Source organism: Schistocerca serialis, chromosome 10, assembly GCF_023864345.2.
Source record: "Schistocerca serialis cubense isolate TAMUIC-IGC-003099 chromosome 10, iqSchSeri2.2, whole genome shotgun sequence".
Classification (NCBI taxonomy): Eukaryota; Metazoa; Arthropoda; class Insecta; order Orthoptera; family Acrididae; genus Schistocerca; species Schistocerca serialis.
Window position 1 is genome coordinate 51,110,940 of NC_064647.1, and position 24,056 is coordinate 51,134,995.

At 38.0% G+C, this 24,056-nt stretch overlaps 1 protein-coding gene across 3 annotated transcripts in view; it reads left to right on the forward strand.

The window, feature by feature from the left end:
* LOC126425144 (zinc finger protein 32-like) overlaps positions 1 to 24,056 on the forward strand; it is a 209,302-nt gene that overhangs the window by 140,134 nt on the left and 45,112 nt on the right. For 2 of the 3 annotated variants that reach the window (XM_050088092.1, XM_050088091.1), the window contains exon 6: positions 11,829 to 11,878. The exons of the other annotated variant lie outside the window; for it this stretch is intronic. In XM_050088092.1, coding sequence (XP_049944049.1) covers positions 11,829 to 11,878 — 50 coding nt within the window. The remainder of the gene's footprint in view (positions 1 to 11,828; positions 11,879 to 24,056) is intronic. 3 annotated transcript variants of the gene reach the window in all.

Sequence of the window (24,056 nt, forward strand, 5' to 3'; positions counted from 1 at the left end):
AAGAACTTCCTCATCTTTAAATTTTCCTTTAAGTATTGACACGTGAATCACATTGCTCATCAGTTTTCTTATCACCAAACACGTTCCATTGCACAGTTTTGGTTGGTTTAAATTTCTAAGCATGATGACTAATGAGCCAACCTTCGGTTGTAAATTGTGCGGTGGTAAACCAGGCACATCCAAGGAGTTCAAAAATTCAGTTGGATAATTAGTGGCTTCTTCTTCGTTTGTTACACAGTCGATAGATTTGAATGAATACAGAGTACCTACGATTTGATTTTGAATTATAAAATTGAGGTCATCTACATCTTTATTTTTAGCCACCAAAATTGCTCGCTCACTTAACCATTTAGTATTTTTGTGGTTAGCAATGATATCCGGAAATACTTTGTTGATAAGCTCGTCTTTTGATGAGACGAAATTGCAAAAATTTGGAGGAAATGAAATCAAACCGCTTGATTCGTCAACAGGAACATGGCCATTACCGATAATCAGCAATTGCTTCGAGAAATCATCAGCAGATAGATCGTTCAATAATGCAACTCTCATATTTACAGACAGTTGAAGTTTGTTTACATATCGCCACAGATTTGATGCTTTGAGGCAAGCGTTTATTTCGTCGGCAGCAGTAGATCTTGGAATTACTGGTAGTGTTTGTCGGAAATCGCCAGATAATAAAATCATTGAACCACCAAAACATCTCGAGTCATTGCACAGATCTTTTAATGTTCGGTCTAGTGCTTCCAATGCGCGTTTGTGCGCCATTGTGCATTCGTCCCATATGATGATTTTTGATGCTACTAAAACTTTGGCCATTGCGGAGTGTTTCGAAATGTTACATGTCGGTTGTTCAGTAGTTTGAAGGTTTAATGGCAATTTTAACGCTGAGTGAGCCGTACGGCATCCATCTAACAATGTGGCCGCTATTCCAGAAGAAGCAATTGCTACTGCAATTTCGGATCTCGCATGTACAGTGGCCAGAATCAATGACATGAGGAATGTCTTCCCAGTTCCACCGGGGGCATCCAAAAAAAAATAAGCCACCATTTCCATCATCAATTGCATTAATCAGTGTATCATAGACTTCCTTCTGCTTAGGATTCAACAGTGGTACATTCGTTTGAACTGATTGGATTAGTTCATGTGGATCATATTCACGTTCACGTTCCAATTCTCTATTAAATGCATCATTCATTCCGCGATCTGGCGCTGGCATTCCTAACCTAACTAACAAACTGCCGCACATGAGGTAACACATATCTTCGATCAAGAGCAAAGCCTGGTTATGCATCTCCTCATTCGCCTCAAGATCGGGATTTCTTGAGCTGACACAAATTCGATATAAAATGTCTTCTGACATGTTATCTTTGTATTTGTTCCACAGGTCACGTGGGTTCGATGGGAAGCATGTCGAAATGATGATAGCAAATAATGTGCGTATCTGACTTGGAGATGCAGAAATAATTGCTTCAGCGATTGCCGTGTCCCAATGAGTATCGTTTTCAAGCAAATTCAGCTCTTGACATGCTGCACGAAATGTGGGGCACACTATACCATTAACAGTTCGTAGTGATTCAAATGATGTTGGCCCTCGAACATGTACCAGCAACAACCGCAAATAGAAACATTCATCATTCTTCGGATGAACTGTGTAAATACGACCAAGAGCATCAGCAGAACGCATATCTGGATGACCAGGAACTGCATCGCCTTGCTTCCGATGTTGAAATTTCTTCGATGTAGCGTTCCAAGTGTAATAACGTAGCATTTCCGAGTAAAGCAACGTTCGTGCGAACGGATCGTTTTGACAAATCGCAAAGAAACTGGTCAGTGTTGTCGCTGGAGGTGTTTCGGCACGTTGAGCAGCATTCGACGCTGTGAAATATACTCTCTGACCGTTCTCTAGACGCACCCCCAAATGTACAACAGTGGGATAACGTTCGTGAATAGGGAATGAGAATATACGCCAAATTGCTTCATTGCAGTTCACATACCTACCAACTTGATAGCGCTTGATTTCATCGTTGATATTGGATGTTTGGATACCAAAAACTGCCATGTCGCTCCCTTTCGTGACATATTTGCAAATGTATTTAATAGATTTGACCGAATTGCAATACTCAACATTGCAATGTGCCTTGAATGTTTTGGAAAGAAGTGGCGAATATGGAACAATCCAACTGTTGTCAACTATGAAATCGTTTCCTTTCACTTTAGTTGTGATAGTTCTACCATTATCATCGGGCGATCGACGCCGATACAATGGATAACCATCGTTGCCTGTAATGGTCTCTGCCGTGAATTTTCGCAGATACCGTTTGGAACACTTGCCGTCGACCATGCATGGTGATTGGCGGTTGATAGTGCCACATGGTCCATGAATCATGTTCGTGATTACAACATCATGTAGGTCTGGATCGGTTTCAGGAGCAGGAATCTCCACACATATGATGTCATCTATTTGATCTGGCCGAATTCTGTCTACTAACCAAATTAGAATGTGAGCATGCGGTAGGCCTCGTTTTTGCCATTCGACTGAATACATCCAGCATCGAGTAATCCCAAAGACGTGTTGCTTAACAATGTAATTTATTAGTGACCGAATTTTTTGCTTGAAAACCCATGCGGTGATGTCGTGTCGATCACTTGATGTTTGTCCGGGAAGCAGCAATTGAATAATTTCCATCCATTTCGGATTACATGTAAAAGTAATGAATAGATATGGCCGACCAAAATGATGAACATATGTCATTGCATCTTGCGCATATTCATGCATATGACGCGGGCTGCCTATGTATGTCGCTGGTAAAATAGTCAATCGACCAACATTTTCTGAATCTCCTTCTGTGCTTATTGCATCGCGTAAATGAATATACTCTTCCGAACGCAATTTAGCTTGATTCAACCGGATGAAAGTCAGGCGCTCCGTTTCGATTTTAACGTACATGTCAATGCAGTATTGTTGAAGCAGTCGACGAAATCGCAACAAATAATTGTCAGAATTTTCACGAATCATCAAACGATATGCGTAATAATTCATCGAACTAACCTTCTTGGTAGTTTCCTCACCTGAAACAAATACAGTAAAAATTGTATTTTAGAACCCCTAATAGGTTAACGACTCTTACAGTTACTCTCTATTAAATTAGGAGTGACAACTTTTTTTGTGTACCAAAAGCAAACAGAATAAAATGTATATCAAGTTAAAATGAAAACAATGATATTCATCTTACCATTCAATGGATTAATCATTTTGATATTAAAGTGATATCCATCGTCTCCTTGCCAAAACATCAGCGGGTATTGTAACGCGTCATATGAACGGTGTGTTTCATATATTCTTTGTAGTTGCCCAGTATTGCGTCATGTAAGCACAATATCACGTGTTTCCAAGTTTTCACCAACAATCAGGATTGCCACTTCATCGATTGTTGGAGCATTAAATGTGCATTCATGTGTTCCAGCTGGTCTTTTATCTGCTCTGATTACAACTGCAAATCTTGGAGAATTGCTCTTTTCGTAGCTGTGTTGATCCCTTGATGTCGGTCAAGTTGTTCTTCCATATTGCCCATGAAGTATATTTGCAAGAATTTGTGCTGTGCACCTTCAATAGGTTGCAATTATCCAATGCGATGGCAAATCTGGCCTTGAATCTGTAAATTCAAAGCCATAGTTGTAGTTAGATTTACAAACACTTTTTTTTTTCAAATAATGACATACCATTTTTATTTTAGAGACAAATACAGAAATCTAACAAACTACATTCCAAATTTTTTTTACAATCATAGAAAATAAAGTTTTTAACGTAAATTACCTTAAATGTCGGATTATATCTGTGTTCTTTGATAATTTCCACCCCAAATGAAGTCATTTGGAAACAGACATTGTATTTTTGAGTGTTCGCTAGAAAATGTCGTGATTCTAGTGTTTCGCCATAAAGCAGGGAACGCAATGGCTCTGGTGGCGGGACCACTAATGGCAATGTCACTTTACCACTAAGGCAGCACAAACCAGGCGTTTCACCAGCAAACTTCAATGCGCCACAATGCTGGCAAACAACGTCCATTGGACCAATGCAAACTAAACGATGCAAGCTATAGTCGATGGTGCAATCATATCAAAACACTGCTCGATTCAAATCAATACTTGAATCATTTCTTCTTGCACTTCGAAGATTATTCCTCTGTTCATCCATACGATAAGCTCGATGATTTCTCGTTTCTAATCTAGCCGTTTCACGGGCTGCCTCTCTTTGCTCTTGTGTTTGAGAAGCATGAATTAAGGCCCTTCTTTGCTCCATCCTAACGCGGCGTTCTTCTCGGGCCATTTCTCGTTGTTCGTCAGGTAATTGACTCGCGATATTCCGTTGCCTAATTGCATTACGGCTCCGCTGGGAAAGATTAGATCTTCTAGGACGCGGCATTTTTATTAATAGTAATACTGAATATGCACTCGCACAAAACCACATAAAACAATCGAGGCATAGACAAAAGCTTATCAAGAAAAATCATAGACAACCTATGAAAAGACATTTACACTTTTGTTAACCTGTAGAATAAATCTTTAATTAATTTAATAAATAATTTACACAAATTAATGTCTAAAACAAACAAATATAGCAGTACCTACCTGAACTTTCGAGACATTTTACACAAAATAAATTTCTGAACGCAGACATAAATAGTTGTTACAGTATTTGACAGGATTGGACAACAAATGTTTGACATGTAATAAACAAATGAGCATTTATTGAAATGATTAAGTATTCATTACACATTTCTGAATGCACGCGTAATATTTTTCAATCTTTTTTTAAAAAAAATACACATATAGTTTATTCATCCATTTTAAATAGTTTATGAACGCATGCATAAATGTCAATCATTACTTACAGATTTTGACAAAAAAATTTGACAGCTCCGAAACTAAAGAACTTTTAGGGAAAATAACGCATTTTTCAAGTATTCATCAATTTTTCATTATTTTTAAGATGTATTCTGCTATTCGGGGCGGAGACAAATCCAACAAATCAAAAACCATGAAAATTTTTATTCGTCAATTTTTCATTATTTTTAAGATGTATTCTGCTATTCGAGGCGGAGAAAAATCCAACAAATGAAAAACCATAAAAATTGGTCCAGCAGATCTCGAGTTATAAGTGTTGTAACAAACCCGACTTTGTTTTATATATATAGATGTCAACGATACTTTTCTGGTATTGGAGTGTGATGGACAGGTACTGGATGGGTTTCTGGACCACCTAAACACCAGCCATCAAAACACTGTTTTCACTATAGAAATAGAAAACAGTAGTTGTCTCCCTTTTGTTGACATGTTAATAAAGAAGGAGCAGATGGTACTAAGTCATTCAGTATATTCGAATAAGACTCTTACAGACCCGTACCTACATATGAAGAGCTGCCACTATCGAGCACAACCACAAACAGTGCAGACCAACCTTGTACATAGGGTGCACATCATCTGCAGTAAAGAATGTCTCCCAGTCGAACTATAACACCTACAGGAAGTGTTCCATAAAAATGAGCACTCTGAAGCACAGATTAAAAGGGCATCAAAGAAGAGAGAAGACACACCAAACTGGGAAGAGGAAGAAAACACACTCATGTTCCCTCCTTACCTAGGACTGCTCTCATCCAAAATTGTGAGGGTACTTGCAAAATCCAACATGAAAACTGTCTTCAGATCACTGCCAAAGATGAGTCACTTGGCTCTCTGAAAGATCCACTTAAACTAAACATACGTGAGATTTGTAGCATTGCCTGTGAGTGTGGCCAACAATATACTGTGCAAACACACTGCTCTAATTCAGAATGTTGAGAGAGCACATCAGGCATGTGCGACTGGGACACACAGGTAAATCAGTGATAGGAGAGTGGAGCATAGCATAGCATAGCATAGCATAGCATCAAGGAAGACCGCACCTCTGATTTACAGAACACCAAGCTGCTGTGCCGGACAACAGGCTTTTGGGTCAGCATCGTAAAGGAATCCATTGAGATAGAAATTCATGAGACTCTAGTCGAGAGGGGTGAAGGATACCAATGGAGTGCCACAGGCAAACCCTTGTTAGCAGCAATATGATACGAGCATGCCCAACACTGTTCATCTCACAGGATACAGCAAAATGCAAATGGATTTCCGCTACTCCTACTCCAGCAACCTCTCTTCCCTCTTTGTCTGCTGGCCATACAGTACAGTACCCAGCCACACACAGCCAGATGGAGAGGGCTACACCACTAGCATAAATATTACGGCATCTGCAATACCTTGACACTAGCTCTGGACAAAATGTGAGGAAAAAGAAGTTTCTCAGATCGTGGCCATACAACCTGGACGATTCACCAGCAAGTAAAATAACCAGTCGTGGAATAAGTTATTTAATATTTCTGTCTAAAATCTTTACAGTAAAGATGATTTATGAACACTCCTTTTTAATAGCATAAATACAGTTTTTTTTTCCTTTTGTTATGTTAAAAAGTGTTATGCACACTTACACACAGTAATTTCATTAGTGGCTAAATTCAGACTCATGAAGTGGAACAAAGAATTCTCAGGAGGATATTTGGACTGTGAAGAATGATGGTCAATATAGAAGACAAGCAAACCAGGAACTGCATGCCCACATAGGAAGAAGCTCAGATACCACCAGGAAAATAAGGGGCATGTTTTTCAGACACACCTTTATAATGGACTGTGGGAGGTTGACACGTCAGTTAATGCAGTTTCTTGTGAATAAGAGAACTAAACTAAGCTGGATCCTAAGGGTATAAAGCAATCTGTAAGAAAATGGAATACAGGATATGAAAATTTATTGCAGGTGACTATCAAATTGAAGATTCAAGCTTTCACATATTTCTAGGACAGAAGTAGACTCTGGGAAAAATCATCATGGCAAGAAGCGTGAAAATGGTTGCAAAGCATGAAAGTGAAAGAATATTGTATAATAGAAAAGGCCAGAAGAAAAAAAAAAAAAAAAAAAAACTACAGCTCACAGGGTCCTTGGCTAGGTTTTGGAAATTTTGTTTTGACTTGGTTTTGGAAATTTTGTATGGACATTTCGTAATTTACTTTAGCTTTGGCAATATTTTTGGATGGACCCCTTCAGTCCACTTTTTGCTTGCCATGGCTGCATCTGTGTTGAAATTTCCGGGCAGTCAGTTTTCGTTTGGGATGTCGGACGCAAGTTTTCTTATGTCCAACATGCTTAAACCGAACATTGCCTCCTCAAATGTAAGAATATGCTTCTGCAAATTATTTTCAACCTCAGTGGGAAACATTTTACTGAAATCAAAAATTTTTTATATCTCAGTTTGTAGTTTCGATATTATTTTCAACATAGCTCTTAATTGTTGGCTTAGGAACAATATATATGTGTGTGCCCATTAATTCGATCCATAATGCCTAGTTAGATATGTGGTTACAGCTAAATGCAGTTATCTGAGTTACAGATTCCATATCACCTGTAATAAAAAATGATTACTTATTACTGACTATAAGTAACACATTAGAAAATTCTCCATACTGTTTCTAAACTTTATGTAGCACTAGTAACACTTAACTCTCTTTTTAAAGCTCACTAGAAGAGCGGGTTTCTCAAATTGCACTGGTACAATATTGGAAACTTAGTGGCACATTACAGACCACGTTACCATTTTTTTTTTTTTACTCTTTATCAATTTCCAATGAACATACCACAATGAATAGATTCATGACTTTCTGAAAATTAAGTTTATTTCATGTATATTCACCCATAAATAAAGCATTGTTGCCATTTGCTGTACAACAGTAGTTCTCTTCACAAAGTTGGATGAAAACTACAACAAAATCAGTACTGTCTTCATCTCATCTGTTCCTCAAACACAGAGCTCTCAGCTGATGATGCAGCTCCAAGAAGCACATAGACCATGCTGAGGTTGCTAAATTTTGGTTAGTACAGGAGTGACAAATTTTACAGCAGTGGCACAAATTAGAGCTGGTACAATACAGGCACCTATCCCCCCCACGTTTTAGTAGCAATTTTGTTCTTATATTTATGTTATTGTTTTATAGAGTAAAGTTCACTGAAGTGCCAAAGAAACTGGTATATGCATACATATTCAAATACAGACATATGTAAACAGACAGAATATGGTGTGCAATCAGCAATGCCTATATAAGACAATACACGTCTGGCGCAGTTGTTAGATCGGTTACTGCTTCTACAATGGCAGGTTACCAAAATTTAAGTGAGTTTGAACTTTGTGTCATAGTTGTCGCACGATCGATGCATCTCCGAGGTAGCAATGAAGTGGGGATCTTCCTGTATGACCATTTCACGAGTGTACCTTGAATATCAGGAATCCGGTAAAACATCAAATCTCCAACATTGCTGCAGCTGGAAAAAGATCCTACAAGAACAGGACCAACGACAACTGAAGAGAATCATTCAATGTGACAGAAGGCAACCCTTCTGCAAATTGCTCCAGATTTCAGTGCTGGGCCATCAAAAAGTGTTAGCATGAACCATCCAATGAAACATCGTCGATATGGGCTTTCGAAACAGAAGGCCTACTTGTGTACCCTCGATGACTGCACTACAGGGAGCTTTATGCCTCACCTGGGTCCGTCAACACTGACATTGGACTGTTGATGACCGGAAACATGTTGCCTGGTTGGATGCATCTTATTTCAAATTGTATCGAGTGGATGGATGTGCTCAGGTATGGAGGCAACCTCACGAATCTGTGGACCCTGCTTGTCAGCAGGGGAGTGTTCGAGCTGGTGGAGGCTCTGTAATGGTGTGAGGCATGTGCATTTGGAGTGGTATGGGACTCCTGATACGTCTAGATACGACTGTCATGTGATACATACATTAACATCCTGTCTGATCACCTGCATCCATTCATGCTCATTGTACCCTCTGATGGACTTGGACAATTCCAGCAGGACAATGCGACACCCTACACAACCAGAATTGCTACAGAGTGGCTCCAGGAACACACTTCTAAGTTTAAACACTTTCACTGGCCACCAAATTCCCCAGGCATGAATACTATCGAGCATATGTGGGGTGCCTTACAATGTGCTGTTCAGAAGAGATCCCCACCCCATTGTACACTTACGGATTTATGGATTCATGGTGTCATTTCCCTCCAACACTACTTCAGACATTAGTCGAGTCCATGCCACATCATGTTGCAGCACTTCTGCGTGCTCACAGGAACCCTACATGCTATTAGTCAGGTGTACCAGTTTCTTTAGCTCTTTGGTGTATGTTTATTGTATTAATGATAAATTTATAAATTATTTATCAAATATGCAACATGTATAACACACATTTCATGAATAATGAACAGTGTCAGTCCCATTACATTACACATTCTTGTAGTAAATATTACCTCATAAAAAATTTTCCCGTATGGTATCAATATCCCTTAGTTGTAACATAATACCTCTTACTTTCATGCATGTGGCAGATAAAGTTCCTCATATTTCATTGTGGATCCTCTGTTACATGTAAAAGAAAAATTGATAGATATCCAAGTTTATCCCTGCTAGCATATTAATAAATGTACTGTGGCTAGTTCTGTGCAAGCAGAAATAATATTTGTAAAAAAAAAAAATATTGAACAAGCAGAACATAATCTACCTACAGCTAAAGGTGGCACAATTGTACTCATGAGGCACCTGTTGTTTTTCCAACTTCGTTGTTGAAAACTGTGGATTGATCAGATGGTCACATTGAAGTGGAAGATTTCTTTCCTAAGTAGATTTCAAAAATTTAAGCATTCTGTGGCATATATAAATATTTGTGGCGAGTTGTACATAAAGGCAAAAGTGTTAACATGCAAAATGTGTTATATGACTCTGAACACAACACAAGAAATAACGTCATTTGGTTACTTATGACTGTAATTATTTGCCAAATACATTGTGAATGAATATCCTGATCTCTGTTCATACATAAGAATAATGTCTAAAGAAGTTTCCAGATTTTAGTCAGTCTGAAGTAAAAAAGAATGTGGATTAGTAATTAAATGCCTAATAAATAAAATGAAAGAGTGAATTAGAATGAATTGTAACTGTGATTGCTACAATAAAATGCATTGGTAAAAGTAGTTGGGGAGCTAGTCCCAACAGACATTGCTAGATGAGTACAATAGCCATCAATTTATCAAACTGAATTTATGTGTGTACTTGATAAATGATGCAAGTCTAAAGAAACTCAACACATTTGTTGTATTTGTCAATCTAGATAAAGTGATTGGCACTATAAAGTGGTATTAGATGTTTGAGAACTTCAGAAAAGTTGGGTAAGATGGGTAAAATAAAACATACACAGTGACTAAGAAGCAGCAAAAGAAATGAAAACCTAAGCAGAAATGCTTGGATTGAGAATGACATTGGCGGGCAGAAAGTTCATCTCTACTATTTAGCCTTTTTATCAAAGCAACGTTGAAGGAAATGGAAGAGTCAGGAGTGGGATCAAAATCAGAGTGAAAGGCTGTTGATGATAAGATTCACTGAGGACAGTTCTATCCTCTGTGAAAGTAAGAATGACAGGACCCACTGAATGGAATGTACAATTTACTGAGCAAAGAATATGGATTGAAAGTAAACCAAAGAAAGAAGAAAGTGTTGTGGAGCAACAGAAATGAGATTAATGATGAACGTAGCACCATATTTTGTGACCATGTGGTAGACAAAGTGAATGAATTTCACTACTTCTGAAGCAAAATAACACAAAATGCATGAAGCAAGGAAGGTAAAAAAATTAACTCTGATAAAGGGAGCATTCCTCACCAAAAGAAGCTACTAGTTCAAACATTGGCCTTAATTTGAAGAAGAAACTTCTGAGATTATGCATCTGGAGTTCAGTATTATGTTCAAGTGAATTGTGGATTGTGGAAGATGAGAAAAGGAGAGAAACAAAGTGTTTGAATGTGTTGCTATACAAGGATGCTGAACATGTAGTGAACTGCTAAGAAATGTCAAAATTCTCATTAGGGGTGTTGAGGAAAGGAATGAATGACAAGCACTTCCTGGAAGAAGTGATAGAATTGTGGCAAATATTTTAAGAGATCAAGGAATAACTTCCATTACACTGGTGGTAACTATGTATGGCAAAAGTTGTAGAGGAAGATAGAGATTAGAATACATACAACAAATAACTGAAAAGGTTGGATGTAGATGCTATGAAGAAATTGACACAGTAGAGGAAATTGTTGGAGACTCCATCAAACCCATCAGAAGACTCCTGGAAAAAAAAAGTGTTGCATTTGGGATTTAATTTCATTATGATTTATAAATTGTAGAGCACAGCAATCAGTCATCCTGTTTTGCAGGTTTTATTTGGCAAATGAATGCCAAATAAAATATGCACAAAAGGACAATTGTTTGCTGTGCTCTGTAATTTATAAATCAAATAACAGTTGCTGAGTGCACCCATGTTCCTAATGGAAGGTAACGTGATTCATTGTAATTAATCACCATCATCTATCCAAGATTAGGCATGAAGCATGTTCCAGTTTTGTGAATCACTCCACTGCTTGCACGTTCAGTCCACATGACTTTTCCCACAGGAAATGTATTTCTTTTAATCTTAGGCAACCTTCTTTCCATTGCCATTGTACATATTCAGACCAGGCTGGCTAATCAGATGAGACATACTGTGACATTGTTGGATTCATATTTATTCATTTCAATATGTTGTCATTTGGGACTAATATGAGAGATGAAATCCTTTGATGTTCCATAGAAATCTCATTTCAGCTGCCTGAACACTGATTATTGTTTATTATTATAGGTGCTCTTCATCATTTTTTCAGGAGCTCAAACATGAAGTAGAATCGACAAGTAGTGGCAGTGAACCCAAAAGGTATTGTACTGTTGTATGTTTCTCTTCTTTTTCGTTTTGTGTATGGGTTGTTTTGGAGCTTCACCTGTTAAGTGGGGTGGCAGAAGATAAGACTAGACACACAATGCCATTGACTGGTGTACATAATGTTCACACACTTGATCGCCTGGCACAGTCACTTCCTATTCCAACAACATCATGTGTTCCTGTAATTAATTTGTATCTACAGGGATGGGGAACAGACACACTTCAAAATTACACATGTGAACCTTTGGTAAGTTCTCCATGAAGATTTTGAGGAAATGGTGTTGAACTCAGAATGTTTTAAGCCTGTCATCGTTTGCAGGTATTTGCACTTTCGTAGAATGTCCTCATGGTGAGAAACTTTCCATGAATTCCATTTAATTACACCAATTGTATTCCCAATACAATTGTGTGCAGGGCACGTATGATTGCTGGTAAGGGCCATCTAAAGGAAAAACTTGGACTTCTCAAAAAAGTTATTGAAGAAAATGAGTCTCAATTATTTCTTTGCCACACTTGTTGGCTCTGTGTAGGATGACTTGATTCTACAGAAGGCAGGCATTTAAAAGATTCTTTGCCAGTGTGGTTTGTTGAATATCAGACATACTTTACTTATGTAAACTCAATACCTGCTTGCTACAGCCTGATAATTCTGCCATGGTCAAATGTTATACGGGCAAGTTACAGACTGGGCTGTGAGAACATCTAAATTTCAACATCTGTTTCATCATTCTGTGATTCGTGTCACAGGAAAGCTAAAGAAATACATTTGATGAATGATTCATATCAGTTGTGATGATGGTTTTAAGCTTGAGAAAGTGTGGGCCCTTGGCACTAGCAGTATTTAACTATCATTGACAACAGTATTGTTCCCCTGTTGACCAGAATTGTGAAACAACATTCTTTGCAGTGAGGTCATGGTAGCTTGTTTCCCTGCCATCCACTTGTTGTTTCTTCCACAAGATTTACTATGTACTCATACACACTTCACTTGCCCTACTGATATATAAGGTAGATGAGAGCGGTTTTCCATCAGTCTTTCAGGCTCATTCTGCAGATGGTTGAATGGTTTACTGCAAAATATTAGCACTGTATAAAGTTATAGCTGAAGTTTCAAAATTGTATGGATGTCGGGTGAAATTGTTCATCTATCGAGACAAGATAAATCTCTATACTCATTTGTAAGTTAACTTTAATTGATACTGTGTTTGGACAATTTGTAACCACAAATCATCTTGCCAGTGGATACAGCTTTGCAAAATATATATGTGCATTTTGTTCTGACATGTATAATTGTGTGGCAATAACTTCATGTTTAAGAGGGGTAGCTTGATTCTTGCACCACAGGTGAATATAGTCTCTGCAACATGATAATGAACAGAATGTTTAGCTGCGCATAAAATATTGTCACTTACAATATAGTTTCTCTTACCTTGATATTCACACGAAAGCATAAAATCCACAAGTGCTTGTATTGACCCACAACTGAACTGATGCACATTATTGTTAATCTCCTTGATGTACCACATGTGCTCAAAAGTTGTAATACTTTATTATTATTATTATTATTATTATCATTATTATCCTTTTCTCAGACGTTATTTCTGGTTAAAAATGGAAAGTGACACGGACCTTGATCAAGCGTGACTTCCTTTTAACTGTACGGTATATGTTACATTGCATTTAGGAACTTTCGAGTAATTGAACATGTATCAATAATTACAGATTTCTGTAGTTGTATATATAAGTTTGGATGTAGCTGTATTGCGTTGATGTACTGTTGGATATTGCGTGGTATGATTCCTGTAGTTGAAAGTATAATTGGTATAATGTCAACTTTATCCTGATGCCACATATCCTTGACTTCCTCAGCCAGTTGGATGTATTTTTCAATTTTTTCACCTGTTTTCTTCTGTATATTTGCTGTATTGGGTATGGATATTTCAATTAGTTGTGTTAATTTCTTCTTTTTATTGGTGAGTATGATGTCAGGTTTGTTATGTAGTGTTGTTTTATCTGTTATAATGGTTCTGTTCCAGTATAATTTGTATTCATCATTCTCCAGTACATTTTGTGGTGCATACTTGTATGTGGGAATGTGTTGTTTTATTAGTTTATGTTGTATGACAAGTTGTTGATGTATTATTTTTGCTACATTGTCGTGTCTTTTGGGGTATTCTGTATTTGCTAGTATTGTACATCCGCTTGTGATGTGATCTACTGTTTCTATTTGTTGTTTGCGAAGTCTGCATTTATCTGTTGAGGTATTGGGATCTTTAATAATATGCTTTCTGTAATATCTGGTGTTTACTGTTTGATCCTGTATTGCAATCATGAATCCTTCCGTCTCACTGTATATATTGCCTTTTCTTAGCCAAGTGTTGGATGCGTTTTGATTGATGTGTGGCTGTGTTAGATGATACGGGTGCTTGCCATGTAGTGTTTTCTTTTTCCAATTCACTTTCTTTGTATCTGTTGATGTTATGTGATCTAAAGCGTTGTAGAAGTGGTTATGAAATTGCAGTGGTGTAGCAGATGTATTTATATGAGTGATTGGTTTGTGTATTTTGCTAGTTTCTGCTCGTTCTGTAAAGAATTTTCTTAAATTGTCTACCTGTCCGTAATGTAGGTTTTTTCTGCCGATAAATCCCCTTCCTCCTTCCTTTCTGCTTAATGTGAATCTTTCTGTTGCTGAGTGTATGTGATGTATTCTATATTTGTGGCATTGTGATTGTGTAAGTGTATTGAGTGCTTCTAGGTCTGTGTTACTCCAGTTCAGTACGCCAAATGAGTGGGTCAATATTGGTATAGCATAAGTATTTATAGCTTTTGTCTTGTTTCTTGCTGTCAATTCTGTTTGCAATATTTTTGTTAGTCTTTTTCTATATTTTTCTTTTAGTTCTTCTTTAATATTTGTATTATCTATTCCTATTTTTGTCTGTATCCTAGATATTTATAGGCATCTGTTTTTTCCATCGCTTCTATGCAGTCGCTGTGGTTATCCAATATGTAATCTTCTTGTTTAGTGTGTTTTCTCTTGACTATGCTACTTTTCTTACATTTGTCTGTTCCAGAAGCCATTTTTATATCATTGCTGAATACTTCTGTTATCTTTAGTAATTGGCTGAGTTGTTGATTTGTTGCTGCCAGTAGTTTTAGATCATCCATGTATAGCAAATGTGTGATTTTGTGTGGGTATGTTCCAGTAATATTATATCCGTAATTTGTATTATTTAGCATGTTGGATAGTGGGTTCAGAGCAAGGCAGAACCAGAAAGGACTTAATGAGTCTCCTTGGTATATTCCACGCTTAATCTGTATTGGCTGTGATGTAATATTATTTGAATTTGTTTGGATATTAAGTGTGGTTTTCCAATTTTTTATTACTATATTTAGGAACTGTATTAATTTAGGATCTACTTTGTATATTTCCAATATCTGTAGTAACCATGAGTGGGGTACACTATCAAAAGCTTTGTGGTAATCAATGTATGCGTAGTGCAGCGACCTTTGTTTAGTTTTAGCTCGATATGTCACCTCTGCATCTATTATCAGTTGCTCTTTACATCCTCGTGCTCCTTTGCAGCAGTCTTTTTGTTCTCCATTTATAATTTCGTTCTGTGTTGTATGTGTCATTAATTTCTGTGTAATGACTGAAGATAATATTTTGTATATTGTTGGTAGGCATGTTATGGGGCGATATTTAGCTGGGTTTGCTGTGTCTGCTTGATCTTTAGGTTTCAGATAAGTTATTCCTTGTGTAAGTGTATCAGGGACTGTGTATGGGTCTGCAATGGAATTGTTAAATAATTTAGTTAGAAGTGAATGTGTTGAGGTGAACTTCTTTAGCCAGAAAATTGCTATTTTATCTTTTCCAGGGGTTTTCCAATTGTGTGTAGAATTAATTGCTCGGGTGACTTCATGTTGCAAAATTATCACTTCAGGCATTTGTGGTATCATCTTGTATGTGTCTGTTTCTGCTTGTATCCACCGTGCATGTCTGTTATGTTGTACCGGGTTTGACAATATGTTGCTCCAGAAGTGTTCCATGTCTGTTATGTTGGGTGGATTGTCTATTTTAATGTGTGTGTTATCTATTGTCTGGTAAAATTTCTTTTGGTTTGTGTTGGATGTTTGGTTTTGTTTCCTTCTATTTTCACCTTTTTTGTATCTTCTAAGTCGTTTGGCCAATGCTTGTAATTTCTGCTTCTTTTCATCTAATTGCTCTATCGCTTCTTGTTGTGAGATTTTACCTAACCTTTTTCATTTTTTTGTCTGATATTTCATTTCTTGTAAATTGTGTTAGCTGTCGGATGTCTTTTTCTCAGTTTTTCTATTCTGATCTGTAGCCTGTGTTGCCATGCTGGTTTTGTGGGTTTCTTCTGTGTGTTGGTTTGTTCTGATCTCTGCCTAGTGTGTATATTTAGTGTAGTGAGTGCTCCTACATAAACCAGTAGTTGTAACTCTTCCATAGTTGTATTTTCATTTATTTTTTGTGTATGATTGTGTTGATAGTTGTTATTGTTGTTTCGACTTGTGGGTTATTTGGTGGTCTACGCAAGAATGGTTTAATGCCTGTATTTGTGTCTTTGTATTCTATATATGTCAACGGAAATTTTTCTTCTACACCTAACCTGTGTGTCATTTCATGTTCTATTTGTGCTTGTTCTGGTGGCTGTCTTAAGATTTCGGTTTCCTCTGATTGTTTAATTGATGCATGTTATTCTTTCTTTGTTTGCTCTGGGATGCTTGAGTCCATTACTGTATTTTCTTCTTCTTCTGATTGCACATTATTTTGTTCCAGTATTTGTTGTACTTGTTGTTTGATGTTTTTTAATTCTGACTGGGGTATCCTGTTATTTTTTATTATTACACAAATCTGATCAGCTAGTCGTTGTTCTGTTAAAAATTTTAATTCTGGGTATCTGGTAATAAATGTTGTGTATACTTGTGATCTGTATCCAGTTGTGTTGGTTCCTAAGTTTGTTGCTTGGTAATAACAGAACATGAGGTGTTGGTTAACTTCATCTGACCATCTCATCCTCTGTCTTTGTTTTCCATCTAGAGTGGTTGCAGGAAGCATATCTTGCAAAACACCTCTATTTGGATTTAAATCATTTTCTGTGCGGCTAGCAGTGTCGTTACTATTGTGGACGGGCATAGGGTTCAAGCGTCTTCCCCGACCATGACGGCGCTTGTCCGAGGCTTCATTAGTTCTGTCCTGAACCAACTAATCACACTAAAAGGGGGGTTAGCCCTATTAGTGGTTTGTTCTTTTATTATTATTATTATTATTATTATTATTATTATTATTATTATTATTTATTATTTACCCTCATATTACAGATGGAGCACTTGTATTTGACAGCTCTTTATAATAACTCTCAGCATGACTGGAGCATTTGGAAGGGACTTACTGTTCAAGGCCACACCTGTGAAATCTCTAGCTTTTCTTCCACTTGTTGCCAGTATTTCTTTAGACCTGGGATCAGAGGAGAACAACTAGTAATTGCAGGAGGCTGGAATTTAGAAAGTAGCTTGCCAATGTGGTATGGCTTATATAGGCCAGACTGCACACTGTGGAAGAATGCTGTACTTCCCTTTCGCCACTAATAAAGTCTGCTATTGCTGAGCATTGTATCTCCACTGGTCTTTGAATAATGTATGATAAACACTAATTTTTGCCACAGCAACATCTTATGGGATCCCATTATTAAAAAAATCCATAGAAATGAACATGACAGAGAATCTGATGAGCTACAATAGTGAGTAATGCTCAAAAAATTCATGGAGCCCCATTATTTCCATGATTTTCTGTAAATAAAGATGGAAGAGTGTGCTGATGGCCAAAGGAAGCTGTAATTCTTAGGACAGCTGAATCCTGCAGTCCTGCCAGTGATGGAACTGTCTGCCTGGTACTGTGGTCACTCTTGCCATTATGATCTTAGTGTGTGTAGAATACACGCATACTGCCTTCTAATAAATTGCAGAGTGGGGTAAGCCTCCATCAGACAATGGTGGCTCACATGAGATGGCTCGCAGGTGTCCAGTTGAATTATCGTGGATTCTAGTGAAAGATGACCTGCTGTGATCCTGAAATTTCTTCAAATACTTGCTACCCTTTAACCGTGACAATTACATTAATACTTTCAGAGTGAGCACCACATCAGTATGAGCAGCAGGCAGCTTATTGCTATAAATCCACATTCTCTCAATAAGAACTTTTTCAAATTTCAAAAAAATTAGATATATACAGCCCTCGTATACAAAATAGGTAGTGGGGTTGAGTGATCTCACGGTATAGTGGCTGATGACAGAAATGGATGTGTGTTTCAAATTGAGTAGGATATACACAATGGTTCACATAAACAACTTAAACACAGTAAGTAAGAAACCTCCTGTGCAGCCCAGTACAAGGAACTGCCTGCCAGCTCTCCCAGTGTGGGTGGAAGACTCCAGACTTTCCACTTTTTCTCCTGCCTCCTGATTATTCCATTATTTCTCCCAATTTTTACTAATTATTGTCAAACCCAGGGTATTTGTTTTGAAAACCGGCCAAAGATCAAAGTTCAATTCATTTGCTCATTAGTTGGTTTTAATTGATCACACATGTCAAAGTTTGTAGAAATCAGGAAATCACACACAACCCCTATATTGATACCTGACCGCAACAGTCTGCCCTCCTCCTTAAAGTTGCTTACATGAATGGATTTTCCCATTTGTGGTCTGTATTGTCTCTAAATGATGTCCCATTCGTATTTGCTCCACTTAGAGAGGGGGTTCCAGGAGGAATGGTCAGTAATCACAGAAAGTACCAATTGTGTGAAGCCAAAGCAATTAGTAACATGAGCTCTAAAATGAACAACTTAGGAGCTGTGAGCACATGTTCATCTTTGCTACTGTGAATCACCTCTTCTACTTAACAAGTGCCCTTAGCTCTTAAGATATACATTTTAGAGCCATTGTGTAGTAGACAATTTTTCTCATGTTTTGGTCCATTCTACCTTCTCCCAAAATATGAAAGCAAAGATCTCACAGCAGAAGAGATTTCTTTCATTGTATGTGTTCATAGCTTTTAAGGTATACATTTTAAATTTAAAGCCCATGTTTACTAGGCTTTCTTGCTTTGAGTGACTGTTCCTGTCATACCGCTAAATGTTGACCATTCCTTCTTGAACACCCTTACCAGGCTGCAGTCAATGTTGTGATTCACAGTGGTCACAATGTTTTTGTTCATCAGCGTGTAAGAACAATAAATGAGGTTAAAATTTATAAGCAAAAGTACCTAGAAATGAAAATGGAACAAGCTTATAGTAAGTGTGAAATGAAATGCGTTACATGTAAGATCTATAAATCATGAGATATAAGCACCATCTGGAAAGCAGTTTTTCAAATGCAGCAACCATTACTTGAAATGATGCTTGCTGAAAGAAACATGGGCCTGCAGTTGGCTATCCACACATTGTACTACTCTGAGTGGTGGGATGTTCATTCATAGTGACAAGTAGAAAGATGAGGGTGTTTGGAGCTTTAGTGGTGACCCTACCGTGTAGATATGAATACATTCGCCACCCATCCATTAGTTGACACCTCTCCCTTGTGGAAACCTGACCATAAGAGAAGTGTCCTATCAGTTCTAGGTTGTGGAAACCTAGGGTGTAATCACAGACTTTTCCTGCCTAACCCATGTTTGCCTCTGCAAACAAAAGTTACACACAGAAGAGAAGAGTGAAAAAAAAAAAAAAAACATGACATTTGAAGTGAAGTATTTGCCAATAAAAAAAAGTGACATAAGTTTATGTTGCATGACATATGGCATGTTACGTAGGTAAGTGGTTCATCAGCTGTATGAAGGAGAAACCAATTAATGTAAGTACATTTTTTATGTGGACTGGCAGTCTGTCACATAACAGTAGTCTGTTAAAATCATTCTCTTATCAGAGAGAAGACAATAAATGAGTGCTAACTTATGTCTAAGCGTACGTTCGCATGTGCATGTGTGCACAGATGCGCACGCTTAATATAGCTGTCACTGTCTCTCACTTCCCATTTTCCATTGCTTCTTATCTATCCAGCCTCCATATTGCAGATCTCTGTTTTGCATTTCTTTGTCTCAATTCTGGTTCCATATTCTTGGTGGTCTATATCTTTTTCTTCTTGTAGGAAATATCCACCGCCTTACTTGTTTTGGCCATCTTGTATCACCCACCCTTTCAAGATGCCTATACTAAACTGTCTGTTTCAGTTGTGTCTATTACAGTCTTTTCAGCTTATATTATCCTCCATATTTCTTCATTTCTTATATGATCCAATCTTGATATTCCATTGCTTAACTCCCAGGTTGCTGACCCATATGTTGCAGTACTTTTTGCAGTTTGTTTTTGGTTGTTACTTTTTTTATTTCATAAGGCAGAATTTAACTGTCAGATTGCTTCTTGCATTGTCCAACTTTATGTTTTATTTCTTCTCTGCTTCTTCCACTACTAGGTAACATTCCTCCAAGATATTTAAAAGCTTTACTCCCTTTTTCTTGGCCAATGCCAGTTTCTGAATCCATTGTCTCATTCTCTCCTAGTGCAAGATATTGAGTTTTGGTAAGATTTATTGTAAGATCCCATTGCTCATACTGTTCTGAGTTTCCGGAATATATATTCCATATCTTCTTCATCTGTTGCAATGATCTCTTGGTCATCCACAAAAAGTAATCTATACAACATTTGTTCTAATTGGACTTCCCATGTCTCAATATTTATATTTCCATTTTTGTAAAACTTCCTGTAAATAGGTTTTGAACAGAGTAGCAACTAAAGTACATCCTTGTCATAGTCACACAACTGGTGCATGCTGTGTAAAACTTTTTCACAACTAATACATAAATAAATACTCTTCTTCAACATACTCTCCCATAACTTACTTAGTAGGACCATGTCATGAGCATTATGTAGATCCACAAATATCAAATGGATATTCTTATTTCTAGCCTTTCCATTCCGTATTAAAGTTTGTAAAGTAAATATTCTGTCTGTACAGGAGCATCCAGTTTGAACACCATTTTATTCTTCCATTTCTTCTATTTGTTCTCCTATCCACTTCCTTAAAACTCTGGCTACTGAAGGCATCACACTAATCCCTCTGTAATTTTTGCATTCCCTCTGGTCATCTTTTTTTATATGGAAGTAATACATGCCTTTTTCCATTCATAAGGAATTTGATCATCTTTTAAACCTTTGTCAAAGACCCTTGTCAGAATTTCATAAAGAAATGTGGGTACAACTTTTATAAGCTCAATATTTGTACTGCTTGGTCCCAGTGTTTTATGTCTTCATTTGTTTGACTGCAATACTACTTCATCACAGCTGATTGATGGCATCTTGTTAGGCATCTCTGTCTCTTGCCTCCATAGTCTAGAGCAGATTGGAAAAAATTGGATGTCCACCAACTTTGTTGCCCTTAATAATGATAATATGTATGGCTCTGTAATCTTTGATGATAGCACATCTGAACCATTCAGTATGAACTGTGGTGTAAGACAAGGCTGTAGACTGGCACCCACACTTTTTGGAATTTTCTTCTCAGCTCTGTTCCAAGTGGCTTCTGAGGATTGCAACTTTGCAGTACACCTGAATACCAGGAAATACGGAAGGCTTTCCGTCAGTCCTCTGAAGAGTAAGACAAAACGCTATCTGATAATTGCTCATGATCTCCTGTATGCTGATGATGCTGCAATTATTGTGAACTCTGCAAAAGAGCTGTGAGAGCTAACATCAAGGTTTAGTCATCCATGCCACCTCTTCTTGACTAATGTAAACAGCAGTAAGACCATAATTATGGTTCAAGTTGCTAATACACAGCTGACTATCACATTAGGTGGAACTATTCTGCAAGTTGTGGATAAATTTGCTATCTTGGATCCACCATAGAATCAAACATGTCTATTGACGAGGAGATTGATGCTCGCATTGGAAGAGCTGGGACTACTTTTGGTAAGCTCTCTACATGTGTTTGGAAAAACAACAAACTCTCTTTGACCACCAACATTCTTGTATATCAAACTTGGGTCCTGAGCATCCTTTTGTATGCATTGGAAACATGGACTACATATGCCCAACAAGAACATTGCCTTAATGCTTTCCCCATGGCGTGCCTGAGATCCATCCTCTGAGTAACGTGGAAGGCCGAGTGACCAATGAAACAGTACTATCTATAACTGCAACAGCTTTTCAGCAATCTTGAAGCAGAGACAACTCCGCTGGCTGGGGCACATCTACTTTGTGGGTCCTGAGAGATTACCACGTGAAGTGATGCTTGGAAACATTTCTGCAGCCGAAAGAGCCATACGATGTCGTGTATTGAGGTTCAAGGATTGCTGTGAATGAGATATGGAAAGCTTTGGCGTCAACACCAACAGGTGGGAGGAACAGGCTAGCATGAGACTGGAGTGGCGTAATGTTACATCATCTGAAAGGCTGAAGCACGATGAAGGCTTGTTAGGCAGATTAAGGCAGAAAAAGCTTCGCAATGTTGCCACTGCTCGTTCCTCAGCAGCCAGATATACTTGTGACAAATTCAGCACGAAAAGCTGTGCTGCCGTTGGCTCTCTGAGCCATATGAGAAAATGTAACTCGTGACCACACAGATGCTGTAACAATCATCTACCAAGATAATGTGGTCAATATAGTTTTATACCTAGTGTTTCACCTCTCAATGTTAGAGATATTGTCAGAGGTGATAAAGATTCAGGCAGCAGCTTCAAACTTAAACAAGTGCAGGGTACTGGGCTTTTTATACATATCCATGTGACTGTCGGGTCATGACTCATCAGACAATTGGCTAAGATCACGGAGCTTCGCAAACGCGTGTTATGGAGCTTGTAGTGGGGAAGAGTTGATGCTTTTTTGCATTATTTAGCATTAAGGACCATGACTTGTCTAATTTGAGATGTTGTTCTTTTCTATTGAAGTTGTTTTTGTGATTTTGAATTTCTGTGACCACATCCTAACATAGCAACAAAATGTGGGTAAAACCATAATATCAAAGAAATAGATTTAGTGGTTCTCTGGTCCCAGTGCATGACCTATTACTGAGAATTTAGCTGTGTTTCTCAAATGTTTTTGTTCCTATGTATTTTGAACGCAAGTGCAAGGGATTTTATGTGCTCCTGCTGTGGCAAGTGGAGGGTGTAGGTCCTTTAGAGTATTTTAATATTCACATAGTTTATGTGAATGTGTGGAATGCTACAACTTCTTAGTGCTCTGCTGATGTATTCTGTGACTTCTTTTACAAATGGGAGGAAAACTTTCCCTTTAGATGGTTCCCTTATAGCCTGTTTTCTCAGCTTTTGCTGGCTCAGGTACTTTGCATGTTGCCCTAGATCAGACAGCCTAATGCATGGGGGATACTAAGGTAGGTGAAACCATCTTGCAGGAACATTTCCCAAAAACGGCAACAAAAGCACTGTGCACCTCCACAATGTGTTTGCCAAGAACTCTGTCCAAGGCTTGTACAAATGTAATGCTTGAAACATTTGGACTAAGTGTTAGCACATGATATAGAAAGCTTTTACATCAGTAAGCAGTATATCATCTCGAGTCCTTATGGAATGGTACCTACCAGCAGCCTCATTGCAGGTCCATGCTGCTGAATGTTTTTGTTCCATTGAATTTTTCTGGTAATGCCTCTAGATTCTCCTGTCTCTCCAACTCTCTCTCTCTCTCTCTCTCTCTCTCTCTCTCTCTCTCTCTCTCTCTCTCTGAGGTGACAACAGTTACGGGACATCTCCTACTATTGTGTCGGTGGCTTACTGGAACAGCTTGACGTGGCGTGGACTCGACGGTTAGCCGGAAGTCCCCTGCAGAAATACCGAGCCGTGCTGCCGCTATAGCCAGCTGTAATTGGGAAAGTGTTGCCGGCGCAGGATTTTGTACACAAACTGAACTCTCTATGATACCCATAAATGTTTGATGGGATCCATGTAGGGCAGTCAGGGTGGCCAAATCATCCACTCAAACTGTCCAGAATATTCTTCAAACCAGTTGGGAACAATTGTGGCCTGATGATATGCTGCATTGTCAACCATAAAAATTCCATTGTTGTTTGGGAACATAGCTGCAAATGGTCTTCAGGTAGCCAAACATAACCATTTCCAGTCAATGATTGTTTCAGTTGGTCCAGTGGA